We start from the raw sequence: 25,755 nt of genomic DNA, 5'->3' as shown, positions 1-25,755 counted from the left end.
ATGTATGCAGTGGAATTGAACTGAGACCTCATGGTTTTAGAACTAACTTCTTAACTATTTGCCCATACTGCACCTACAGTGACAGAGTAAACTGTGTCTAAGTAGATATAATGCAAATCTGAATGCTTACATCCCTGTGCTTATAAGGCGTATGGGTGCATGCAAGGATGTTGACAATTGTGCTTATGTAAATGTTAGATTGAAGAGGATTAAGCCAATTCAAAGTGGATGTAATGTTTATGGAGAAAAACCCTTTATTACAAAAAGCAGAAGAGTTTGAGCTAGTCAGTTGCTTTATAGCTTTAATGAGTCCTAAGAATTTAATATAACTGAAATAAAGCAGAACTTGTTGAGAAGTAAATTGTTTAATTAATGAATTAGTTTTGGAGAATGTTTTTAAGAATCAGAGTAAAACCACATTGTAAAAAAAATTCTAAAAAATGATAAGAAGGTGGAAAAAGAAAAACTTACAGAAATGTTTCGGGATGTCTCAAGAGGTACATTGTAAAGAATTTGTGAATTACATTTTAGAATTAATCTTTTTATCCCTTTTGATACCAATCTGCTCGAAACTGAATCTAGTTCTATAATATAAGTTCCCCATTTTAATATGATTTTAATTAAAGACTTCCATCAAAATTCCCTGTTAATTTATGTTTCAAACACCAGTTTAATAACAGCAAAATTACTACACTGAATTCTTTACTATTTGCAAAAATTAACTAGCAGTACCCATGGAAATACCATGCTACAGTTTATGGTAGAGTGTCAGCCATAAGCATATCACTCACTCTGTCATAATATCATTTTATATCTTTCATAATCTTTTGATTAATTTCTGAGAAATCTTGTCAATTCTCACCAATCACATTTTTTCTTCTAACCAGTTTTCTTATTCTGGCTGCTACAAAATATTCTTGTCTCTCATCATCGTTCATATTTTGCATTCTCTCTCTATATTTCTCATTCTCTCCCTTTTAGCTTCAGCTTTGCTGTTTATCACACGACACCTTCTAGTTCCGTTCCTTGCATTATTAATTCCATTCCTTTCCTTCTGAGTTTATACGTTTTCATCACTCTTAATTCTCTTCTCTTTATTCCTAACTTCTATTTCTTGTCTTCACTCTTCCTCTTAATCTTTCCCTACCTCCTTCGTTTCAGCTCTCACAGTCGTGCCCCACGATCACTGTTCACAGTAACACACCAAACTGCGTTTTGGTAATAAAATATTTAAGAAGTGTTTGATATTATAGAATTGGCACACAAACGCATTCTCACACATATAAACGTCAATGGCGTGTAAACATATACTTTTCTACTCTAGGTACGAGACCCGAAATTTGGGGGAAGGTGGGGGTAGTCGATTAGATCGATCCCAGTACGCAACTGGTACTTAACTTATCGACCCTGAAAGGATGAAAGGCAAAGTCGACCTCGGCGTGAAGGCATATACTCACACCCTTTGCTCTTACACATATACACACGCGCGCACACACGCACTCATACACATACACACACACACACCTATTTGTCATCTGTGTGTTTGAATGTTTGCGTGTACCAACAGCGTTCATATGTGCGCATGTATGTATGTACGCGACTGTAGCATTAATTTAAATCCATCTCCCCACCCCTCTCTCTATCGCACACATACACATACACGCACACATACTTTTACTATCTCTTCTCCACATCGCGACAGAGTTTTTACACCACAGGAATCTATCATTAGCACTTTAATAGATTGAAACAAAGGCAGTGTATTATTTCAACAGAAATGTGGTAAGAAAAGGGTTAACTGAGATTTAGAAGAATCATAAGATTATTAGTGCTAAGCGATTAATTAGCACATTGACAAATTCTAGGTCAGTGTTTTTCGACAATGATATTTTCATGTTAATATCTCGAGGCTTAATAAAGTTTATACGTTACTCGGTGTTTATCGCTTATTTTTTAATGGAATCTATAATCTATGAAAAAAATATATAAATCATTATGATGATTAAAGAAGCCATTCCAGATGTTAATGATTGAAGAATGATTTGAGAAATGATTGATGAAAAAGCAAGTTGAAATGTAATTGTTAATATTGCATTAAATAGTTAAATAAATACAATATTTTCTGACAAACCGGTAGTCCTGGCATGCCAGGCATTCCTGTTTGTCCCCGAAGTCCTCTTGGTCCAGTAACACCTGCAGGTCCTGGCATTCCTGGTATACCAGGGGGTCCTTGGGGTCCTGTAGGCCCAGGCTCACCAGTAGCTCCTCTCTCACCAGGCTTTGAACAGGAAAAATAAAAGAACACTTTTTAATTAGACAACTGAAAACACAGTTTTTACAAACTTCTTGATTAAAAAAAAACGTATTTACGATGGATACGTCTGCATTCTTGAGACTCAAGAGCAACACAAACAACAAGAAAGAAAAAAAAAGCACACACATACAAGCATTATAATAGATTTATATTATCAATATTACCATTTTCCCTCATTAAAAATTTGTACTCTTTCATCACTATTCATTCGTTCGTTTTACATCAGTTTTTCCATGACAGCATGGGTTAGATCAGTGTTTCCCAAAATGGGCAATGCCACCCTCTATGGGCGTAGGAAGCAAAGTGGGCTATAGGGGTATATACGAAGCACAAAGAATACGTACCTGAGTTTGGCCAAAGCTAAAACCACGGGCTGATGTATTTTGGTCTGATATTACGTGTGTGAACATTTAAAAAGGAGTTGGGCGCTAGATCATTGCAAGGAGGGGTTTGCAAAAGGAAAAGTTTGAAAAGCACTGGGTTAGATGAATATATTACTGAAAGTATTGGCTTCCAGCTGGATGCAATTTCTGTCACTAATCCTTACCTGTTTTTCAAGTAAGGGACCTCTTATTTCATGTGGCTTCATTTTCAAAGGTATGATGTCTGCGGATGATTTGTTCACAAGTGACAACAGCACTGCTCGTAGCTTATGACTTTTGTGGAATGCAAATGCACACACACACGCACATATGCACGCATGCACACACACACTCACACACACACACACACACACACACACACACACACACACTCAAACGTATATAAACATGAAAAGCTTCCGATAGTTTTCATCTACCAAAACCACTAGTAAGTCTTTGGTTAGCATAGAGCTATAGTAGAAGATACTTGACCAAGATGCCCTGCAGTGAACTGAACCCACAACCACGCGATTGGAAAACAAATTTCTTAACCATACAGCCATAAGAAACCAAGGTTAAAAGCAAATAACTTACCATTCCAGCGGGGCCATTTTGTCCAGGCTGACCCTAAAACGATAAAACAAAGGCAAAAAAGGTTAATCTATTCGATATTATCAACCATGTAATCGATTTCGTATTGATTTTATCTCGATATTCATTCACGTATAATATTACTTCTATCTTTTTAGTTAGGGGGCCTTCAAGACTGGGTGGGGTGCGGTGGGAGGGAAGAAGGTATCTTCAAACTAGAAAGCGGACTCGTTTGTGTATCAGAAAAATACCTTGTGGTATTTGTTTCGGCTTTTAACGTTCTCAGTTCAAATCGTTCCAAGGTTAAATTTGCCCTTCACCCTACCGAGGTCGATGAATTAAAGTACTAGTAAGTACTAGAGTCGATGTAATCGGCCGGCCAGCCCTTAAAATCTTGGTCTTGTTTTCAAATTAGTAAAACATCTTAAGGATTGCGACTCCAAAAAAAAAAAAGGCATTCAAAAGGCCAGGGAGTGATGGATTTGATCTAGCATCGAAGTAGGCCATGGTGAGATTTGAACTCACAACAGAAAAAGCTGGAACAAATACCACAAGATATTTGGTACCATGCCCGTACAGTTCTACTAATCCATCATCTTGGACTACTACTTTTTTATTGACCCTGAAAGGCTGAAAGACAAAGTCGACTTCGGTAGGATCTGAACCCAAAGTGCAGGAAGTCAAAACAAATGCTAACACATAGCGTTGATACACATACATACATACATACATACATACATATATCTATATATCTATATATATATCTATATATATATATCTATATAATATCAACAATTGAGGGTAAAATTAATTAATCAATTTCACCAAGTGTTCAGTATGTAAAAGGACCATTTAAGGCGAATTCAAAATATTACATTATATAATTAGGGCTTAGTAAACTAAATTACTTCGCCACATACTGAACTTAGTAGAAATAGCAGCCCCAAAAATTTTTTTAGCCATTTTCTTTTCTTTCTTTCTTTCTTCTATATATCTATCTATATATATATATATATATAATATATATATATATAATATATATATATATATTATCGTGCTGTTATGTTGAACTGTCGGATGTCCAAATTTGGCCAAATGAGTCTTTTTCAGTATTATTTTTGCTTGCAATAGCCTGTTCTTTTGGTCAAACTATTGTATCTCCAGCTGCTTCAAATGCTAAGATATCCCAAAAATTATCAAAGTGTAGTACAACAGCTTTGCTATAGATTGGTGAAAATATTTTTTTCGCTTTCTGAAAAACACAACGTTTTGGACTTACGACACTTTTACATAACAACAACGATATATATATATATATATATATATATATATATAATATATATATATATATTATATATATATATATATATATATATTGTGTGTGTGTACAAACAGGTTTACGAAACGACTGCTACATTTATGTTCCACATAGATTATTACGTTCTAATCCGCACACTCAATGCAAGTTTCCAACCAGTCATAACAATGAAACTCACATTATAAACTTGTGTTTATCTTATTTTATTATATATATAGTATGTGTGTTTGCATACATGTATGTATGCATGTATATATATGTATGCATATATATATGCATGTATGCACATATATATATATATGCATATATATATGCATGTATGCACATATATATATATATGCATATATATATGCATGTATGCACATATATATATATATGCATATATATATGCATATATATATAAATATATATGCATATATATATATATATATATATGCATATATATATAAATATATATGCATATATATATATATATATATATATATATGCATATATATATATATATATGAGACAGTTGAGGAGAGAGGGTATTTTTGTTGAAAATCGTAAAATCCTGTTTCCATCATAATTAAATCTGTGTTAATAATAAAATAGTGAGAATTTAGCAATAAAAAAAAACAAAAGACGAAGACGTGTGTGTAAACAGCAAACAGATGTATTAGTTTAACGCTCGGGAAGTGAGAAAGTCTTTTACATTTCGAGCTTACGCTCTTTGACAGAAAGGAACACAGAAATAAACAGGGAGAGAAAATAGAAAAAGGTTTAGTGGCTAGCGATCTATCATGGCGAATGCCGGACATGACTGAATGCCTCGTTTACAGATTCCATATTGAAAGAAGCTTTAACAGGAATTTTTTGACCACTAATTGATGATGTAATTAATCGTATTGTTTACATAATGGTTACTAATTACCTGGGGTCCGTAAGCCATTGATGCGCCATCTGATCCTGAAACACCTAATGTATCTCCCTATAAACGAAAAGAAAAGATCAACAATTATTATAACTTTTGAGAAAGTGTGACATATCTATGTATTACATATATTATATATTACATATAGGTATTACATATCGAGAAATCAACAAATGACATGTTTAATTCTATAGATTTGACTTTTCCTTCTTTACAGAACTTTTCCGTTTAAAAGGATAGAAAAAGAAAACTTCCGTGGAGCAAAATGTTAGCTTGATATCGTGGCACTCCGTCGGTTACGACGACGAGGGTTCCAGTTGATCCGATCAGCCTCAGGGAGATTCAGCGTGACACAGGGCGTGACAAGGCTGGCCCTTTCAAATTACAGTTACAATAGAAATAGGAAGAAAGAGTGAGAGAAAGTTGTGGTGAGAGTACAGCAGGGTTCGCCACCATCCCCTGTCGGAGCTTCGTGGAGCTTTAGGTGTTTTCGCTCAATAAACACTCACAACGCCCGGTCTGGAAATCGAAACTGTGGTCCCACAACTGCGAGTCTGCTGCCCTAACCACTGGGCCATTGTGCCTCCACGTTAGCATGATAATCCACGATGTAACGATTAGATGAACCTTTATCCCTGTATCTCTCCTCTTTTGCTTGCATTTTAGAAAGTAATTTGCTGGATTTTGTAATTATAAGTAGGATGGCATACAAACATGCTTCCCCGTGAAACAGAACAGTAACAATTAAATCAACTTACACGGTCTCCTTGTGGTCCTACCGGCCCGGGAGGTCCCTGGAAATACACAAAATTTCAAACAATTACCATTAAAATAGAATGTGTAAACTTTAATAAATCATTCATGATTTTTTAAGCTTCATTTGTTTTTTTGTCAAAGACGAAGGAAACAGAAAGCAAATGATGTATGGACTTTAATTCTAGCGGCATCACAAATGGTTTTTGTATGACAAATTATTGCACTTCTCTATCACAATAGACGTAAATATAATAATAATAATAAACCTACTAATATTGAGCTGAATTGAATAAATAATTTGTATTGAACTCAGGCACTAATTTTTCTTGGTCATTATTTTGCCTTGTTCAGAGCGGGGAGTATGTACTCTAAAAAATGGTCTGTGATTATTTTAAGAACTTGTTCTTCATGTAAAATACAAAGAATGAATTTTTGAGAAAGGGCGCTACATAAATATAATAAAGTCTGAGGAAACGGGTCCTGACACCAGACGGGGAGAAAGCCTCGGGATGTGACGTACCTCTTCCACTCCCCAACGGCATTCGAACCTGACGAAACACACGGATTTAAAAGATGTTTAAGCTTCAAGAGGAAAACCTAACTACTTCGAAGGTTTTAAGTATTCACACCCAATAGTGGTAATGTTCTCGTCATATTTCTAAGTTGATCCACAAAAGGCTCGGCATAAACTACCGCTAATTGTAACTGAACGCGGGCGTTGCTACTACTGAGTGCAGTGCAATAATTTCATTAATATTTTATCTGTTACAACCATCTTTTTGCAAATAGGTTTACTCTGATTTTAAAACAGATTCTATTTACGATGAAATTTTTTAATTTTTTTACGTCAAATGGAATTGCCTGTTAGAATAAAACCGTGTCTGCCTTGAATTCTAGGATCAAGTTTTTTCCCCTACAAAATATAAAACAAAAATTTGAGAATGCAAGGAAGCTTCTTCTTTTTCATCAGAAGCTAAAGGATTCTTTTCTACTCTAGGCACAAGGCCCGAAATTTTTGGGCAGGGAGCCAGTCGATTAGATCGACTCCAGTACGCAACTGGTACTTTATTTATCGACCCCGAAAGAATGAAAAGCAAAGTTGACCTCGGCGGAATTTGAACTCGGAGGCAAAAGGATTTTTACAGTCCTGATCTTTTCGACCATTAATTTAATACAAATTTATCAAATTATAAAGATATATAATCTATAAAATACTAAGATTAAAGATTATGTACCAGATGATGGACACGGCTGACATATCTTGTCTTGCGGAATTTAAAAATAAACTTTTAATTTACATCCGCCCACATAAAACGTAAATGCAGTCAAAGGAAGGTCGGTGCCCCAGCATAACCGCAGTCTAATGACTGAAGCAAGCAAAAGAAAAAAATATATATAAAAGAGGAATTAGCAGAAATTATGCGTTGTCTGGAATGTAGCAGGAGTGAATCCAGAAACCTTAGTATCTGGTGATGCATCAGTGCTAGTAATATTAAGTAATGATTAAGCAATAATAATAATAATAATAATAATAATAATCTGTTTTAGACTCGAGCTGTAAATTAAATGAAATATTTGATGATATAAAGACAGTAGTTTAAAGTTGGATTTGTCATTGAATACTTACAGGTGGTCCAGGGACACCTGGTAGGCCAACAGGTCCCATTATACCCGATTGTCCTGGTGGACCAATTATGCCCTGAAATTGTAAAAGAAAAAGAGAAAGGGAATTCAATAACGTTGATTTATAATTTTAAATATTTATTCAACAGTTTTGGAATACAATACAACATTAAAAAGATAAATTTATCGTCTATAGTCGCCCTTTCTGTTGCTGGTTTCGTTGTCCTAAACGAACAGGAATAATGGAGTAGAATACAACATAAAGAAGAAAAGTTTATCGTCTGCAATCACCCTTTCTACTGTTGGTGTTTGTTTGTTTGCTGAGCGAAGCGGTCTTCGTCCCAGAGTGGGAGAAGTCTGAAACGTGGTCCTTCACTATTCGTAAGACCTGCAGAAGAGAAAGCAGGTCAACCCCCGACACCGAGAGCATCGACGGATGGATGAATGTGCATCCAGGCTCAGCGGTTGCGTAGGAAGTCGGGGACAAGAAACAGGAAGAAAGAGTGAGAGAAAGTTGTAGCGAAAGAGTACAACAAGAGTCGCCCCCCCCCCGTGGAGCTTTTAGGTGTTTTCTCTCAATAAACACACACAACGCCCGGTCTGGGAATCGAAACCGCGATCCTCCAACCGCGAGTCCGCTGCCTTAACCACTGGGCCATTGCGTCCCCAGTTGCTGTTGGTGTGTTGCCTTAAATGAACAGGAATACCAGAATAGAATTCATTAGTAAGATAACTTTTAGGTCTGCAGTCGTCCTCTTCACCGTTGGTCTCGTCGCTCTAAACGAAGAGAAACGATGTATAGAAGTGAGAACACATTACGTCTTGTAGGGGCTCGAAGCAACCTCACTATTGTTGTGTAAGTTTGTATTTGGAAAGAATAATAATTTGATTTCAGTACAACAAAGCGTTTATGCTAGACGTAGCTCAGCACAATGAGGACATGCCCCACACAACTCCGGAGATCTAAAAAGCTGCAATTTTTGAACTCTGAACCACAAGAAATATCGCAAGTATGAGAGAAGTAGTTCTTTAAACTTCTAGTTTTCCACTTGCTTTTGAGGAACCAGTGCCGGCGGCCAATTATTATACAAGAAAGGGTTCCATCTGACTTTGGAGCTCTAGTATTGTAAGCACCGAAGGTCCTGTTTTCACAAGAAGGCCAATAATACGAGGCAGACTTCGAACTCAGACCGCACAGAGTTGAAATCGATACCGCAAGGTATACCAGCCATGCTCTACCATCTTGAGCCGACATTTATCGTCCTTGAACAGATGAAAGAAAAACTTGACCTCAGTGAGGTTTGAACGCAGAACACAGAATTGGAGCGTTCTTTGGATTCTCTAACAAGTCTGCCAATTCGCCGCCCAATTAAATAATTTTTAAATCAGCACGAAACAGGAAACGATAAAAAATATTGGCATACGCATAATTTGTGTGTGTGTGTGTCCCCAGTATGATCTAATAATGCTTGACAGCAGGGTTGCAAGTTTGGGCTAAAGGTAGCTGATTGCGTTGCTTGTGGGTTGCTTGCCATCACAATTTTAATTTTTAAAGGTAAGCATCTTATTGAATTATATTTAATTACCGTCAAAATAAATTAGAACAAAGCGACAAGTAAATTTTGTCTGTCTGTTTGTCTGTCAGAGTACATGCTTATACTTTTAAAAAGAAAAAAATCTGACAGTGACTTCTCATCATATATTTTTTAATTTGCAAGCAATATTTTCAATGTAGACTACTTCATTATACACACCACTAATTTTTGAAAATTCTGTGCTATTTTTTTATGAAACTGATCTGGTTAAGTTTACACAACAGGATTTGAGAGAAGAGAAGAGAAGAGAAGAGAGAGAAAGAGAGAGAGAGAGAGAGAAAGAGAAAGAGAGAAAGAGCGCAAGTGGTGCACGTGGAATGCAATCAATGGTTTACTAGGTTTTTGCAGTAGTAAATAAAATTAAATGTTACACATTGACGATGTTATTTAATCCCAGGTCAGCACTGGTTGATCAAATCTATGATCAAAAGCATCAATGTTCTCTGCTTAGTGTTGCGTTTCATACCCAGTGCTGTTCACCAATCGGTAAGGGAAGTTAGTTGAGTGTTGCTTTCCCCAAACGTATTAAGTAACTGCAATTGGAACTCATTCTTGGCTTGTGGACATTATTCCCAACAGAGTACTGCTTTTATTTCTTTTACTGAGGTGTTGGCTTATCAAAAGGATGCTACAACACACACACACACACACACACACACACACACACACACACACACACACAAACAAACAAACACACACACACATGCATACAGGGTTTCTCAAGAAATTCGACATTATCAACCTCTAATTCGACATTATCAACCTCTAATTCGACATTATCAACCTCTAATTCGTCAATGTCAACCTCAAATTCGTCACCGTCAGCCTCATTTTCGTAATTGTCAGTCATCATTGCGTCGTCATCTACCTCGATTTCGTCATCGTTGACTGTAATTTCGCCGCCAACGTTAATGTCGGAACCACAAGATGCAGCGATTCTTTTATGGACTGACACCGAAATCAGTGAATTACTTTTTGCAGAATTGCAAAAGAATGTAAATGATGAAAAGTTTTGTAAAAGATTACAAATTTTGCATGATAAAAATTGTCGCATCTTACATTACTGTAAATATACAGACGTTTAGTACATAAGATATAAAAGCAAATACCATACTAAAAAAAACCCAAAAAAAACACTGGCCCTCCGTCGGTTTCGACGGTGAGTACTCCAGTTGATCCGATCAACGGAACAGCTTGCTCATGAAATTAACATACAAGTGGTTGAGCACTCCGCAGACACGTGTACTCTTGATGTAATTCTCGGGGAGATCAGCGTGACACAGAATGTGACAAGGCTGGCCCTTTTGAAATACAGGTACAACTCATTTTTGCTATCTGAGTGGAGTGAAGCAACATGAAGCGAAGAGTCTTGTTCAAGGACACACGACCTTAGAATCGTAAGCCAAATGCCCTAGCCACTAAACCTAGCACTTTCACCATACTATACTATATTATACTATACATTTAATCTACTATACTAGGCTATATATATATATATATATATTATATATATATGTATTTGTATAATAAAGGCCAGCTTGGTGTCGCTGTAGTAGAAAAGTTGATAACGAAATTGATGTTGACGTTGACGAATTTGAAGTTGCTAAAGTTTAATTATTTTTAATACGTCAAAAAGTAAACCAACACTTAACACTGTTCTTAAAAATATTACTGCCCTCAACTCAGTATCTAATACATTAATCGTCATCACTAACATAGTCACTGCACTATTAACAACAACAACGACAACAACGGCAATAACAATTTTTATCTTCACACTTTTGGAAGAATAAAATATTTCTCCAGAAGTTCCCAATGCGATATTTCGACATCACCAAGTTGGCTACCTTACAACTAACTCTAAGATATATTGGTTTCATATTCCCGCTGTTTTGCTATGATCTTTTTTCAATGGCCGGAAAGGAAGGAATCTTGCTTACAGAGCAGAATTGATTGTGTAATATACAAACATTTACTCTTTAATGTAGTAAGTATATATTTCCAAAATAAAGTACAAATAGTCTCCCTCTATAAAATCGAGTACAGTGTGTGTGTGTGTGCTCATTTTATTAAGAAACTTCAAAACGAACAACCACCTTAGCAGCGTTTCTTCAGCTTTTTCATTCTAACTTCTAATTGCACCGAGGTCGACTTTGTCTTTCATCTTTTCGGGGTTGACAAAATAAGTACCAGTCAATTACTGGGATTGATGTAATCAACTAACCCCTGGCCCTCAAATTTCGGGCTTTGTGTCTATAGTAGTAAGAATTATTCATCATCTCATACTAGCAGATTGTAAAATATTTATTCCAAGAATAAACTATAGAAATACGTTTGAATTCAATTTTGAAATTCTATAATAAGGTCCGAAATTGAAAGCAAATTTCCTTCCAGTCATCTCCTCTGTTTTCATTCTGTAATTAACCCATTATTGTTTCTATGACAGCATCAAAAGTTTCTTCCAGCTCAGAACTATATATATAATGCAGTGGGACTGAACCTGGAACCATGTGGTTGGTAAGCAAGCTACTTACCACACAGCCACTCCTAAGTCTATACCTGTTTCACTCCTGCAATTTGGACTCTCTCTCTCTCTCTCCTCTCTCTCTCTCTCTCACGCACACACACACACACACAAACATACACACTGATAGCTAGATAAGTATTTGTGTATATGGCTAATCAAATGATTAAAGAAGTAAAGAACGCGTATCATATAAATGTAAACACAACTTGTGTGTGTGTGTGTGTGTGTGTGTGTGTGTGTGTGTGTGTGTGTGTGCATGCACGTCCGCTCCAGCCTGGCTTTAGTGTGTTCGTGTGTCATTTGAAACTCACAAGAATTAGACGCCTGAGACCAAACAGATTCCGCTTTACTTTCACCCAAGCAAGGTTATAATGTGGTTTAAAAAAAAAAAGACAAAAACAAACAAAACAAAAATAACCAGACAAAAACAAAAACAAAACAAAGACAAAACAAATAAACTTTGTTGCAACATTATTGAGTAAAGTTCTAAGATATTTTAAGACGGTTATGATTTCGGAAAGGTGTGTGGTGCGTACAAATGTGTATTCCGGTGTGATGTGTCGAATTCTTCATCTGCAGCAACATTGTATCATTTTGTCTTAATATTCATAAATGCAATAGCATGCTGCATTAATTCTTATGTTATCTACAATTGATATCCCTAACAGAAGATGTAGGCCTACTCTTTATTCTATATTTAAACTAATGACATACACCGTTTAAACCAACAACAGAAAGTGTAAATTCTCTGTGGTTTGCTATTAATACTACGATTATAAAGACGCATCTCTATCCTTCACTCTATATTTAAATCTAGATCTCTATGTATAGGTGGTTTTCCACCTCAAGATGTCTCGGCCAAAGTTCAAAGAGAACACCATCTGTAAAGTATTCTGCAAAAGCTATAAAGAAAAAAGTACTGCAATCTGGAGAAACGGAAGTTCGATAGGTTCATTTAGTTCGTATCAGGGTTTAAGCTGTTGTGATACAATTACAGGAATCAGAAACAAAAGGATAACATTGTTTGAATTAAATAGATAAAGGAATGTTGCAAGAGAATAAGCGATCGGAAAAGGATAATTTATTTATGGCGAGCCACTGAATAGCTCAACCAGTTACTGAACGATGACGGGAATATTATTAGGGGAGGCTGTCTCTCGTGTCAGTTCGCAGCGTCTGGTTTTCCGGTCTCTGTTGCTGAAGAGGAGATAACAACTCCGAAATGCCTCTGGTTAGGGAGAGCTGTGAGCTAACTTGGTGTATTTATACCTATTTGACTACAACGAGAAGATTTCTCTATGACAAAATACATGAATGACTTTCTTGCGAGTTCGGATATGCCTCAAGCGGATTTGAACTTGTAACAAGTACACTGTTATGTAGTTTGAATGGAAGCAGGGGTCTAAGAAATATATACTGGATGATGGGTGATTTTCTTTTTCATTTCACCACTAAATGCACAGCACAAGTCTTACACAGATAATCCAAAAGTGACCATGGGGCAAAATAAGTAAATGCTGTTAGCGTTGTGGTGCCCGGAGAAAGATTAGATTTATGCTACTCAGTAGGTAAAGTTGAATTGCTATTTTCAAACATACAATCTCGCAGTTGAGACGACATTCGAAACTGGCAAGAACATGATGTATAAAATCCAGGGATAGGCTACCACTTAAAGGGCATTACCTTGTATGCAAGGCTAAAACGCGCCAAAAGATATTCTGGAAACTTTTTTAAGAAACTGAAACAACAACGAGGGGTACCCATTTTATAGTGGGTATAAACGGAAAGATGAAGGCAAGATAACATATCTATAAGTTCAAGGAGAGGAGCTCACGTTGAACAGTCGTTAGGTAGTCTCTCTCAGCAATTTGTTGTGTAACCTTCTAAAGGTACTCTTCAGTGCTGAGTACAACAGCTCTGTGACAGCACTCATATGTGTCACAAAGTATGTTAATAAGGGCAGTGACATAGATATCTTTGTTATTGATACGGATTGAGCGAAGGTTGGATTTAGTCAAACGGTGTCAGCCAGGCTGGTACATTCCCTGTAACGAAGGTACCTGGTGGAGTATTTATATTTGACATCGAAAAAAAATGCAGTCAATTTAAAAGATGCACAGACAGTACACTTCACCGAGGTTGTAGCTCATCAGTTCAGTCCGCCCAGGCACCATTTAAGATTAATTTAATCTGCTCTTTTCAAGCCCCGTCAAGAAGACGAATCTGCTCAAATTCTCCTTTTTGTATGAAGAGATCCTAATTCATTTCATCTGGACTAATGAAAAGAAACGGTGTCGTTGGAAGTAGGATCAAGAGGTTGAAGAACACGAATAAGACAACAAAAAGCGATGTTATTGGACGTGTTAATTCCGTGCCGCCCTACGGCTACTGCAGAGTGTGTTTGCGTGCGGCTACATTTCTAGATTTTTCAAGAACCGACATTATCTGAGCTTTGCATGAAGGATTTGCTCAATGCATTAAGAAGCATGATGACTTCATGTGCATCTACAAAACAATGAATATTGGAAACAGACCGAAGGGAGCTGCAGTTACTCGATTGGTCAGTTAGATATGATAGATGTTTGCTATTATTCCCATAATCTATGAAATAACTTAGGATGAATACTCAGGGAAAATGTCGGGTAACTTCCCAAAACAAGCCAGAATGAAAATTTTTACATGGCGGATCCTGTCTCTTTACATTTTATGTTAATACCTCAAGGCAAGTTGGCAGAATCGTTTGCATACCGGGCGAAATTCATAGTGGCATTTCGTCCGTCTTTACGCTCTGCGTTCGAATTCCGCCCAGATCGACTTTGCCTTTCATTCCTTTGAGGATCGATACAATAAATACCATGTTGAGCACTGGGGTCGATGTAATCGACTTATTCCCCAACCCCCGAACTTGCTGGCGTTGTGCTAAAATTTGAAACTAATATCTCAAGAATTGGGAACCCTGATAGTATTTTTATCATACATAATAACTACAAGGCAAAAACCAAGAATATTGTTTATTGTTTATGAATTAATGTACGAGAAAATTCTACTGTAATTCCCACATTGGTGAGAACTACACCAACATCTTATTTTGTCGGTCAAATAATTCGTCTTATGTACCAAAATCTGTATATTAATTTTCATAGTATTACTTCGATATAACAACCAGGCAGCACAGAGCTTCTTTGTTAGTACGAAAATAATATAGTGTTAAGATGAAGGCAGCGAGCTGGCAGAATCTTTAGCACGCCGGGCGAAATGCTTAGCAGTATTTCGTCTGTCTTTACGTTCTGAGTTCAAATTCCGCCGAGATCAAACTTGCCGTTCATCCTTTCGGGATCGATAAATTAAGTATCAGTTGCGTACTGAGGTCGATCTAATCGACTGCCCCCGCCCCACACCACCAGAATTTCGGGCCTTATGCCAAGAGTAGAAAAGAATATAGAGTTAAGATTTTATGCTGAAAGTTGTTTTCCTTTTGCTAAATTTTTCTTAAATATAATTTCAAACTAAACAATTTTTATGTTTATTTCCCACGGAAGTACAAGGTCTTATATTGCTTCCAGCACTGTTCAATAACGAACGGAAACAGAAATCATTAACGGAATTTTAGAGTAATTAAGCAAAAACTCAATTCGAAGGCGTCTTCTAATTAATCTCTCTTTCTCTCTATACATATCTAAGGGCGCAGGCGTGGCTGTGTGGTAAGAACCTTGTTTCCCAGCCATACAGCTCCGAGTTCAGTCCCACTACGTGACACCTTGGGTTTAGGGGTTGTCTATATGAGAATAATCTCTTGTTGATGAAAGGATGGATTCGCTCGAATAAATTGTGGTGAGGCAGTGAGCTGGCAGAATCGGTTGAGCGCCGGGCGAAATACTTAGCAGTATTTCGTCCATCCCTACGTTCTGAGTTCAAATTCTGCTGAAGTCGACTTCGCTTTTCATCCTGTAGGGGTCGATAAAATAATCACTACTGGGGCTGATCCTTTGAATTACAGGTACAAATAATTTTTGTATCTGTGATTACAGGCATGACTCATTTTTGTCACCTGAGTGGGTTGGCGCAAGGACAAAACGCGCCGCCAAGAATCGAACTCACAACCATACGATCATGAACCAAATACCCTAACCACCAAGCCACACACCTACCCATCAGGATTATATCAGAAGACACTTGCCCAAGGTACTGCACAGTGGGACTGAACCTAAAACTATATTCTTTTCTACTCTAGGCACAAGGCTCGAATTTTTATTTTGTTGGGGGAGGTGGGGATAGTCGATTAGATCGAGCCCACTACGCAACTGGTACTTAATTTATCGATCCCCGAAAGGATGAAGGGCAAAGTCAACCTTGGCGGAATTTGAACTCAGAACGTAAAGCATTTCGCCCGATGTGCTAACAATTCTGCCAGCTCGCCGCCTTAACAAACGCATATAAACCGGCTTCTGCAAATTTCCTGTCTTCCAAATTATACTTACAAGATATAAAGTCGCCATTAATTAAGCTTTTGTCGAAGACACTTGCCCATGGTGTCGCTCAGTAGGATCGAACGCTGAATCACGGAGTTTCAAATCAGACTTCTTAACCTCATAGAAATGTTTGCACCTATGTCTTCAGATCCATTGCAAATATCTGATTTATCTCTCTTAATCAAGAAAGTACTCTAAGCAGCAAATTTAATTTACCAAACCATTTACCAAACACACACGCACGCACGCACGCACACACACACACACACACACACACACACACACACACACACACACACACACACTCAGCTTCAGGTATCTTCTCCAAATCTCCCTCAAACCCATCCTGCTAAACGTTGTCTAAAAATAAGAAGTAATTAAACATTAAAAGTTCCGAATAAACAGTAAAAAAAAAAAAAGAAAAAGAAAAGAAAAGGACGGGATACTCATGACTGGAACGCCCTCCACTTTGATCATAGATGGGTCTACTCCAACAGGGCCAACCATGGGCTAATCATCTACTACTACTACTACTACTACTACTACTACTACTACTACTACTACTACTACTAATTCTTCTTCTTCTTTTTCTTCTCCTTCTACTACTACTACTACTACTACTACTACTACTACTACTACTACTACTACTGCTGCTGCTGCTGGCTGGGAACAGACAAGAAGCTCGAAGACATTGACCTGAGAAGCCACCAATGCCACTCTCATAAACAAACGCAAACATCAAATGAGTTGTGATAATAGTCATCATCGTTATCATTAATCCCCTCCTGCACCTTATCATCATCATCATCATCATGGTTATCCTCCTTCTCTTCCTCCTCATCATCCTTATCATCATGATTAACATCGTCGCCATCATTATCATTATCCTCCTCCTCCTCTTCATCATTATCATCATTGCCATCATCATTACTACCGTTCTCATCATTACCACCATCCACATCATTATGATCAGCATCATCGCCTCCACCACCCCACCCCCACCCCCACCACCAATACCACTTCTATCATCATCGTCAGCAGCAGCATCCCTCTCTTTCTCTCTCTCTCTCTCTCTCTCACGCGTGCGCACATCCAATCTGTACTGAATAACGTGATTATAATTAAATATCTCACATCTCAAAAAACCATGAATATTTGCTCACGTGCCAATAATTTAGACCACGTGAACTTGAAATATTTGCTCCGTTAAGCAACTGGATTAGTGTCTTCCGCCATAGAAGAACACAGAAAAGAAAAAATGTACTCTAAACCAAGTGTACTCCACTAGTTTCTATACACAGGGGACCCAGGGTAGAAGAAAAATGGCCTTTACGTAGATTTCGTTAATTCTAAATGCTATTATATTTTCAGTTTACACACACATACACACACATAAACCTACATACACACGCACACATACACGCATACACACACGCATACACACATACATACACATATACATACACACATACATACACACACATACTTATTTGATTGTTTTTTTTGTTGACATGAAATCTTGTGTTGAAACAGATGTTGTATATTGGGAGGGTCAGATTGCCAACACGACCCTCCCAAGATGCGATAATATACATACATACATACATACATACATACATACATACATACACACACACACACATGCACACGTTATATATATTTATATACTATTATTTATACATATGTATTACATACACACACATTCTATCCTCTATACACATATAATATATATATACATATATATATATATATATATATATATACATACACATATATACATTCGTTCTATTCTATTTATTCTTTTATTGGTTTTAGTCACTGGACCGCGGCCATGCGTGGGCATCGCCTTTTCCCCCCCGCTTCTATTAATTTTTTATGACCGTAATTTGAGCCCTACTTGAATTTGTTGCAGCTGATCTTTTCTAAATGTAACCTTGTATTGTTGACTGGTCTTGTATTCTTGTCAGGAATTTGTTCAGCTTTCCCTTTCAAACAACTGCCAGCATCACTTTTTATATTTTCAAGGGAGACCGTCTTTAAATGTAGATTGTTACAAAAAATGTCCTTATTCTCGGTGGAGAAGGTGATATATCTGGAATCTGGTTCTATCTGTCAATTCTTACATGAAAGTTCTAATAAGACCAAAATTTAAGACACGGCCTTCCAGGATCTTTCCTATATAGATAGCAGTCCCTCTCCCTCTCTCGCTTTCTCTCTACCACGTTCAAGAGAATACAAATGTAGAGCTTTAAGACCTTCCAAATAATTAAGGCGTTTTTCTGAAATTATTCTATTAATAACCGTATTCTGTAACCTTCAATTACATTTTTTTTGCATTGAACTAGGTGTGATCGGTGTTAAGCACTGTGATCAGTCATTGAAAATAGCCAAAACATAGGTGTTCCATATGGTCACATAACTATCGATCCTTTTAAGATGACGCTTTGGAAGACCCATTCTGGGAGATGTTTGCAATAAGAAGTCAGTTTAGTAGTATCTCGGATGAAAGAAGCATCGTTTGAAAAACTTATTCCGAACTCTCTTATTACTTCAGAGATTTGAATTGCTGTAATCACAGGCATAAAATAATTTGTACTGTGGCCATTTATTTTGTATTTAAGAACTTGGAATTTTGATGCGTTGAGTTCCATATTATTTTCGTTCGCTCATCAATAGTAGAGGTAGTATGGAGGCATAAGCTGTAACAGCACATCGCCTCATCCACCATTTATTGGCGGGTCCCTACAACTCCTGGTGGATGAAACCTTTTTGCCACTCAGAGGATAATCTTCCTACCAATGGGTCTGTTTTTTGTCAGTCGTTTCTGTTGAGGGTTTTGCGGAGTCAGAGTGCAAATCCGACCCCAACTTCTTTTAGCTGCATTTTACGACACACAGAGGAAACGTTGGGTCAATTCTTTGACATGCCGGTCCCCACACACTGATAGATAAAATTTGGCTCATTCTCAAATGCATCGGCAACTTCTGCGGTTTTCATTACAATCAATATGTTTATGACATTGTCAGAAACGTCATGAATACTCGTGAAATTATATTCACGATAGCGTGATGGTGAATTGTAGTAACCCGAAGACTGTACTTTGAGGGAACATCATTTGCTACGGGTGACTTAGAAAAGAAGTCATTGGCAACAATAGCTTGGCTTTTACTATGTAAAAATTCGTTGAGCCATACACCGTGGTTGCCAGTGATACCAAGATTTCTTGATCTATGACAGATGATTCCGCGATCAATCTTGTCAAAGGTTTTAGCGAACTCAAGGTATATGCATTGAACGTCTATGTTCTTTTGGAGATCGTTAAAGTTAGTGTTATGATGTTGTAGAGTTGTGTCCAAGAACCATGCTTTGAACACACACACACACCACACACACACACACACACACACACACACACACACACACATTTTGCTTAGGCATAGCGATACTGATAACTCACTATAGATACGAGGGAGGTTCAATAAGTAATGCCTCTGACCCACTTGCAGTTGTTTGATCTAGCTGAAATTTTGCATGTGCAATTATTTATATCTCTATAGATTAACTGGCAAATTGCTCTGAACTAATTGTGGTTTGTGATTTACAGGTGTTTGAACTGAGTCAAGTGTGAAATGGAGCCTGTTGAGTGTCGAGCAGTGATCCGGTTTTTGTATTTGAAAGGACGCACACCACGGGAGACTTTTGATGAAATGAAAGTAACTTATGGTGATGATGCCCCATCATATGACCTTGTAAAACGCTAGCATCGTGAATTCAAACATGGTCGGAACTCTGTGGAAACAGCTCCCAGATCTGGTCGCCCCCTTCTTCCATTGATGAGGCATCTGTCCGTCAAGTTGATCACACACACACACAACACACACACACACACACACACACATATATATATATATATATATATATATATATATATATATATGTATGTATCTATTCGTCCTTAGTCGAAAGGCACCTGTTGTTAATGTCCTGTTTATGCATTTGTATTTGTGTACCATTTCTCCATTTTTTTTGTCCTTTTTACGTATACATTCGTTGCTTTCTTCCAAGGAATCTAGAGCTCTTAGCTTAGATTTTCCTTGAGGCTGGCCAGATTGGAGCAGTCTCGAATTTAACCAGCCGAAATTGCAAAGATAATCTGGAACTTGACTGACGAAAGAAAAGTCCGAATGATCCGTCCTTGTTTTTCCTTGTCCCTTTTTGTATCATCTGTCTGGATGTCTTGTTGTCGCCTGTTGCGTTCTAGTCTCCCATTTTTTTGTATTCTTTTATATATATATATAAACTTATAAATGGATTAAAACTTTTTCTAATGGAATTCTCATTTGTTCCATAAAACAACCAGTTTATCCTATCAATCTTATATATCCACTTGTCATTCTCTCTCTCTCTCTCTCTCTCACTACCTCCCCTTATATACCCTGTTCAATATGAAAATTAAACGAATCAAAATATCTTCTCGTTTGACAGTCAGCCTATATAACTACCATTCTGTCACACCACGCTCTACATGACTACATCTCTCGGAGGAATGGCTGGTCTCAGGGCAAGTGAATGAACTCTTGATAGTTCTTATAAATTTTTTGTTTTCCGTAGAGAGAAGGAAATATCTTAAAACATTTGATCGAATTTTCTTTTTTTCAAATACAATTTAAAAAAATTTTTAATCATAGGAAATAGTCTTTAACATTGGTATGTAGCTATGTTCATCTCGTTGGTTGTTCTGTACAAGATAGTTTAAGGTTTTCGCATGCTTGGGTTATTTGCTAGAATTTCTTCTCTCTCTCTCTCTCTCTCTCTCTCTCTCTCTCTCTCTCTCTCTCTCTCTCTCTCTCACACACACACACACACACACACACACACACACACACACAAATACTCTTAGTTATCAATCTATCTCCTGTGTGTGTATATGTAAATATATACATATACCTCTAAATAATATATATGTATGTAGATAAGCTGTAACACACGCACACACGCACACACCCACCACTGACGTGAGAAAGTTTCTGTGTGTGAGAGAGAATGTATCTGTGTGTGTGTTTGAGTGCGTGTGTATGTGTGTGAGTGTTTATTAAGAGAATTAGGAATTAGAACAAGATCCAAAACTAAACGTTGAACAGACGGAATCGTCAGAGCGTCGGACAGACAGAAACACCGAGCGATATTTAGTAACGATTTTTGATGTTCCGGGTTCAAATCCTCTCGAGATCAAGTTAGCTGTTTATACTCTCGAGGCCGATAAAACGAAGTATCAGTAGACCATTAGGGACGATTTATCGATTAATGTTTATCGATAAATATTCGTATAAGACATCATTGATTTAATTGGAAGTATAACGGTTTCAAATTTTGGGGCAAGGCCAACTTCGACCCCAGTGTTTGTCTGGTACTTTGTTTTATCGACTCCGAAAGGATGAAAGGCAAAGTCGATCACAGCGGAATTTGAACACAGAACGTAAGCAGCGAGAAGAAATGCCGTAAAGCAATTTTTCTGACGCGCTAACGATTCTGCCACCAAGTCGCCGTGAATGGAATTATAATAGAAGACAAAACCAAACTGGCGAGGGAGCACATATTTTGATGTAGGTTTCCACCCGAGGCCGTTACCCGACTTAAGGGAAATACTTCCCGTTGTTAGTGTGTTTATAGTTAACGGTACTTCCGATACTTTTGAAAAGTTTGGCAGTTAATATGTTGAAACTATGGATTTGCAGACAATGTCACTTGAGTATATAGTTTTGGATCTCGACAAATACCGACGCCTTCGTTCACTGAAACTCAGTCTTGTTACACAAGCATCTTCGCTCATACTCAATCTTGTTACACAAGCATCTTCGATCACACTCAATCTTGTTACACAAGCATCTTCGCTCACACTCAATCTTGTTACATAAGCATCTTCGCTCACACTCAATCTTGTTACACAAGATTCTTCGCTCACACTCAATCTTGTTACACAAGCATCTTCGATCACACTCAATCTTGTTACACAAGCATCTTCGCTCACACTCAATCTTGTTACACAAGCATCTTCGCTCACACTCAATCTTGTTACACAAGCATCTTCGATCACACTCAATCTTGTTACACAAGCATCTTCGCTCACACTCAATCTTGTTACACAAGCATCTTCGATCACACTCAATCTTGTTACACAAGCATCTTCGCTCACACTCAATCTTGTTACACAAGCATCTTCGCTCACACTCAATCTTGTTACACAAGCATCTTCGCTCACACTCAACCTTGTTACACAAGCATCCTCGCTCACACTCAATCTTGTTACACAAGCATCTTCGCTCACACTCAACCTTGTTACACAAGCATCCTCGCTCACACTCAATCTTGTTACACAAGCATCTTCGCTCACACTCAATCTTGTTACACAAGCATCTTCGCTCACACTCAATCTTGTTACACAAGCATCTTCGCTCACACTCAATCTTGTTACACAAGCATCTTCGATCACACTCAATCTTGTTACACAAGCATCTTCGCTCACACTCAATCTTGTTACACAAGCATCTTCGCTCACACTCAACCTTGTTACACAAGCATCCTCGCTCACACTCAATCTTGTTACACAAGCATCTTCGATCACACTCAATCTTGTTACACAAGCATCTTCGCTCACACTCAATCTTGTTACACAAGCATCTTCGCTCACACTCAATCTTGTTACACAAGCATCTTCGCTCACACTCAACCTTGTTACACAAGCATCCTCGCTCACACTCAATCTTGTTACACAAGCATCTTCGCTCACACTCAACCTTGTTACACAAGCATCCTCGCTCACACTCAATCTTGTACACAAGCATCTTCGCTCACACTCAATCTTGTTACACAAGCATCTTCGCTCACACTCAACCTTGTTACACAAGCATCCTCGCTCACACTCAATCTTGTTACACAAGCATCTTCGATCACACTCAATCTTGTTACACAAGCATCTTCGCTCACACTCAATCTTGTTACACAAGCATCTTCGCTCACACTCAATCTTGTTACACAAGCATCTTCGCTCACACTCAACCTTGTTACACAAGCATCCTCGCTCACACTCAATCTTGTTACACAAGCATCTTCGCTCACACTCACCTTGTTACACAAGCATCCTCGCTCACACTCAATCTTGTTACACAAGCATCTTCGCTCACACTCAATCTTGTTACACAAGCATCTTCGCTCACACTCAACCTTGTTACACAAGCATCCTCGCTCACACTCAATCTTGTTACACAAGCATCTTCGCTCACACTCAATCTTGTTACACAAGCATCTTCGCTCACACTCAATCTTGTTACACAAGCATCTTCGATCACACTCAATCTTGTTACACAAGCATCTCACTCGCACTCAAGGTTTTAAAACATGACAAGTTATGTTAAAAGTTGCGCAACGCTTTTCATACAACTTAAATTATATTTTAAAAATAAACGCCTCTCCAGCGACACATACACACAGATGTAGGGAGAGAGAGAGAGAGAGTGAGAGAGAGAGAGAGAGAGAGAGAGAGAGAGAGAGAGATTTTAAGAACTGCGTTTAGAAAGAAAGTAAGCGCGATGCTTTTTAAAGTGAATTGAAGCCAATACTGCTGTTTAGTAATATAGTTTAATAATGATTAATATGGCTTAATACAGTCGAAATTATAGTCACATACAGGTTAACATCGTTTTTTTTGTTTGTTTACCTTTCCTCAATCAATAATAATTAATTAGCAGTCAAGTTAAGTACTAATCAATCACTGAAATCGATTTAATCGATTGTCAATCTATGATATCGTGCAGTGAATTGTGGGCAAAGTATAGTACAGGAGATTCCAATCCTTATCACCCAATCATCGCCCTCTATCGTGAGGCTGGTTCGACAACAGGTGAACCGACGCGTCGCCGGGTCTGGTACGTTGCTGTCATATCATAGCAATGTTTATGTCTTGTAACATACTATAGTAATCACGTGATCGACCAAACTATCAGATGTTGTTATACATCGCTGGTCACAATGCCCTTTGCACCGTGCCCCCTGATCGGAAAGACAGTCCGTCATAGGGTGACCCATTTACAGCTGAGTGTACTGGAGCAACGTGAAATGAAGTGTTTTGCTCATGAACACAAAACACAGCTGGTCTGGGAATCGAAACTGTGATCTCTTGGTTGCGAGTGCAACACGCCTAACCACTAGGCCACGCGCCTTCACATAATGTTCTTTCATTCTTATATTTGTTTCAGTCATTTGACTGCGGTCATGCTGGAGCACCGCCTTTAGTCGAACAAATCGACCCTAGGACTTATTCTTTCTAAGCCTAGTACTTACTCTATCGGACGCTTATGCCGAACCGCTAAGTTACGGGGACGTAAATGTACCAATATCAGTTGTTAAGTGGCGATGGTGGGGGTGGGGGACAAACACAGACACACAAATACAGACATACATGCATACACACACACACAGAGCTTCTTTCAGTTTCCGTCTACCAAATCCACCCACAAGGCTTTGGTCGGCTCTGGGCTATAGCAGAAAACACTTTCCCAAGGTGCCAGACAGTAGAACTGAACCCGGAACCATGTGGTTGATAAGCCAGCTACTTAACACAAAACCACGCCTGCGACTATAAAAAAAAAAAAAAACATGGCAGGGTGGATAACAAATAAGAAAAAGAAGCCTCTTAGCTTTCGTTCCCTTTGGCCGAAATGCCGGTGGCAGTTCTTCTAAAAGGCGGACGCAACACTCGAAGAATATACTGGGAAACAGAGAAGCCTAACACGGAACTAGTTTTGGTGGAAAGTCAAAAAGGCCGCGGCTGCTGCACGACGACTATAATGTTACATCTGTTATTTATATATTTGTTTCTTTGTTTTATTTATTGAGAAAGTTGAAACTGTTTGTATCAGAAGGGGTGCCGTAATTAAATGATATCATCACCATCATCCCAGTATTGCTGAGTTAAGCAGATTTCCGTTTGCCGGGCGTAAGTTTTAATCGTCCGCAGACGCTACAATGTGACTCAAGGAACAAGCGTTCGAAAATGTCGGCCCTCCGGTCGCTTTTTAACGTCTGCCGGTTACAAAATTTACTCCACGATAAATGTCTATTCGTCTGTCTGTCTGTCTATCTATCTATCAGTGTGTGTGTGCGTGTGTGCATATAGAATAATCCTTTATATAAACACCCACCCACACACATACATTTACATGCATATATATATATATACACATCTATTTATACATTGCACACACACACACCTATCTATCTATCTATCTATC

General features: G+C 38.0%; 1 protein-coding gene across 1 annotated transcript in view; it reads right to left on the bottom strand.

Moving 5' to 3' along the window:
* Positions 1-25,755, bottom strand: part of LOC115214859 (collagen alpha-1(XXII) chain) — a 257,647-nt gene that overhangs the window by 4,960 nt on the left and 226,932 nt on the right. The window contains exons 32-36 of the mRNA XM_036505510.1: positions 7,882-7,953; positions 6,257-6,292; positions 5,499-5,555; positions 3,271-3,303; positions 2,132-2,278 (exon numbers count right to left, since the gene is read on the bottom strand). Of these exons, the coding sequence (XP_036361403.1) occupies positions 2,132-2,278; positions 3,271-3,303; positions 5,499-5,555; positions 6,257-6,292; positions 7,882-7,953 (345 nt within the window). The remainder of the gene's footprint in view (positions 1-2,131; positions 2,279-3,270; positions 3,304-5,498; positions 5,556-6,256; positions 6,293-7,881; positions 7,954-25,755) is intronic.

The sequence above is a fragment of the Octopus sinensis genome, linkage group LG8, assembly GCF_006345805.1.
Source record: "Octopus sinensis linkage group LG8, ASM634580v1, whole genome shotgun sequence".
NCBI classification, from domain to species: Eukaryota; Metazoa; Mollusca; class Cephalopoda; order Octopoda; family Octopodidae; genus Octopus; species Octopus sinensis.
Note: the sequence above shows the minus strand (reverse complement) of the source record. Positions and strands in the feature narration are given on the sequence as shown.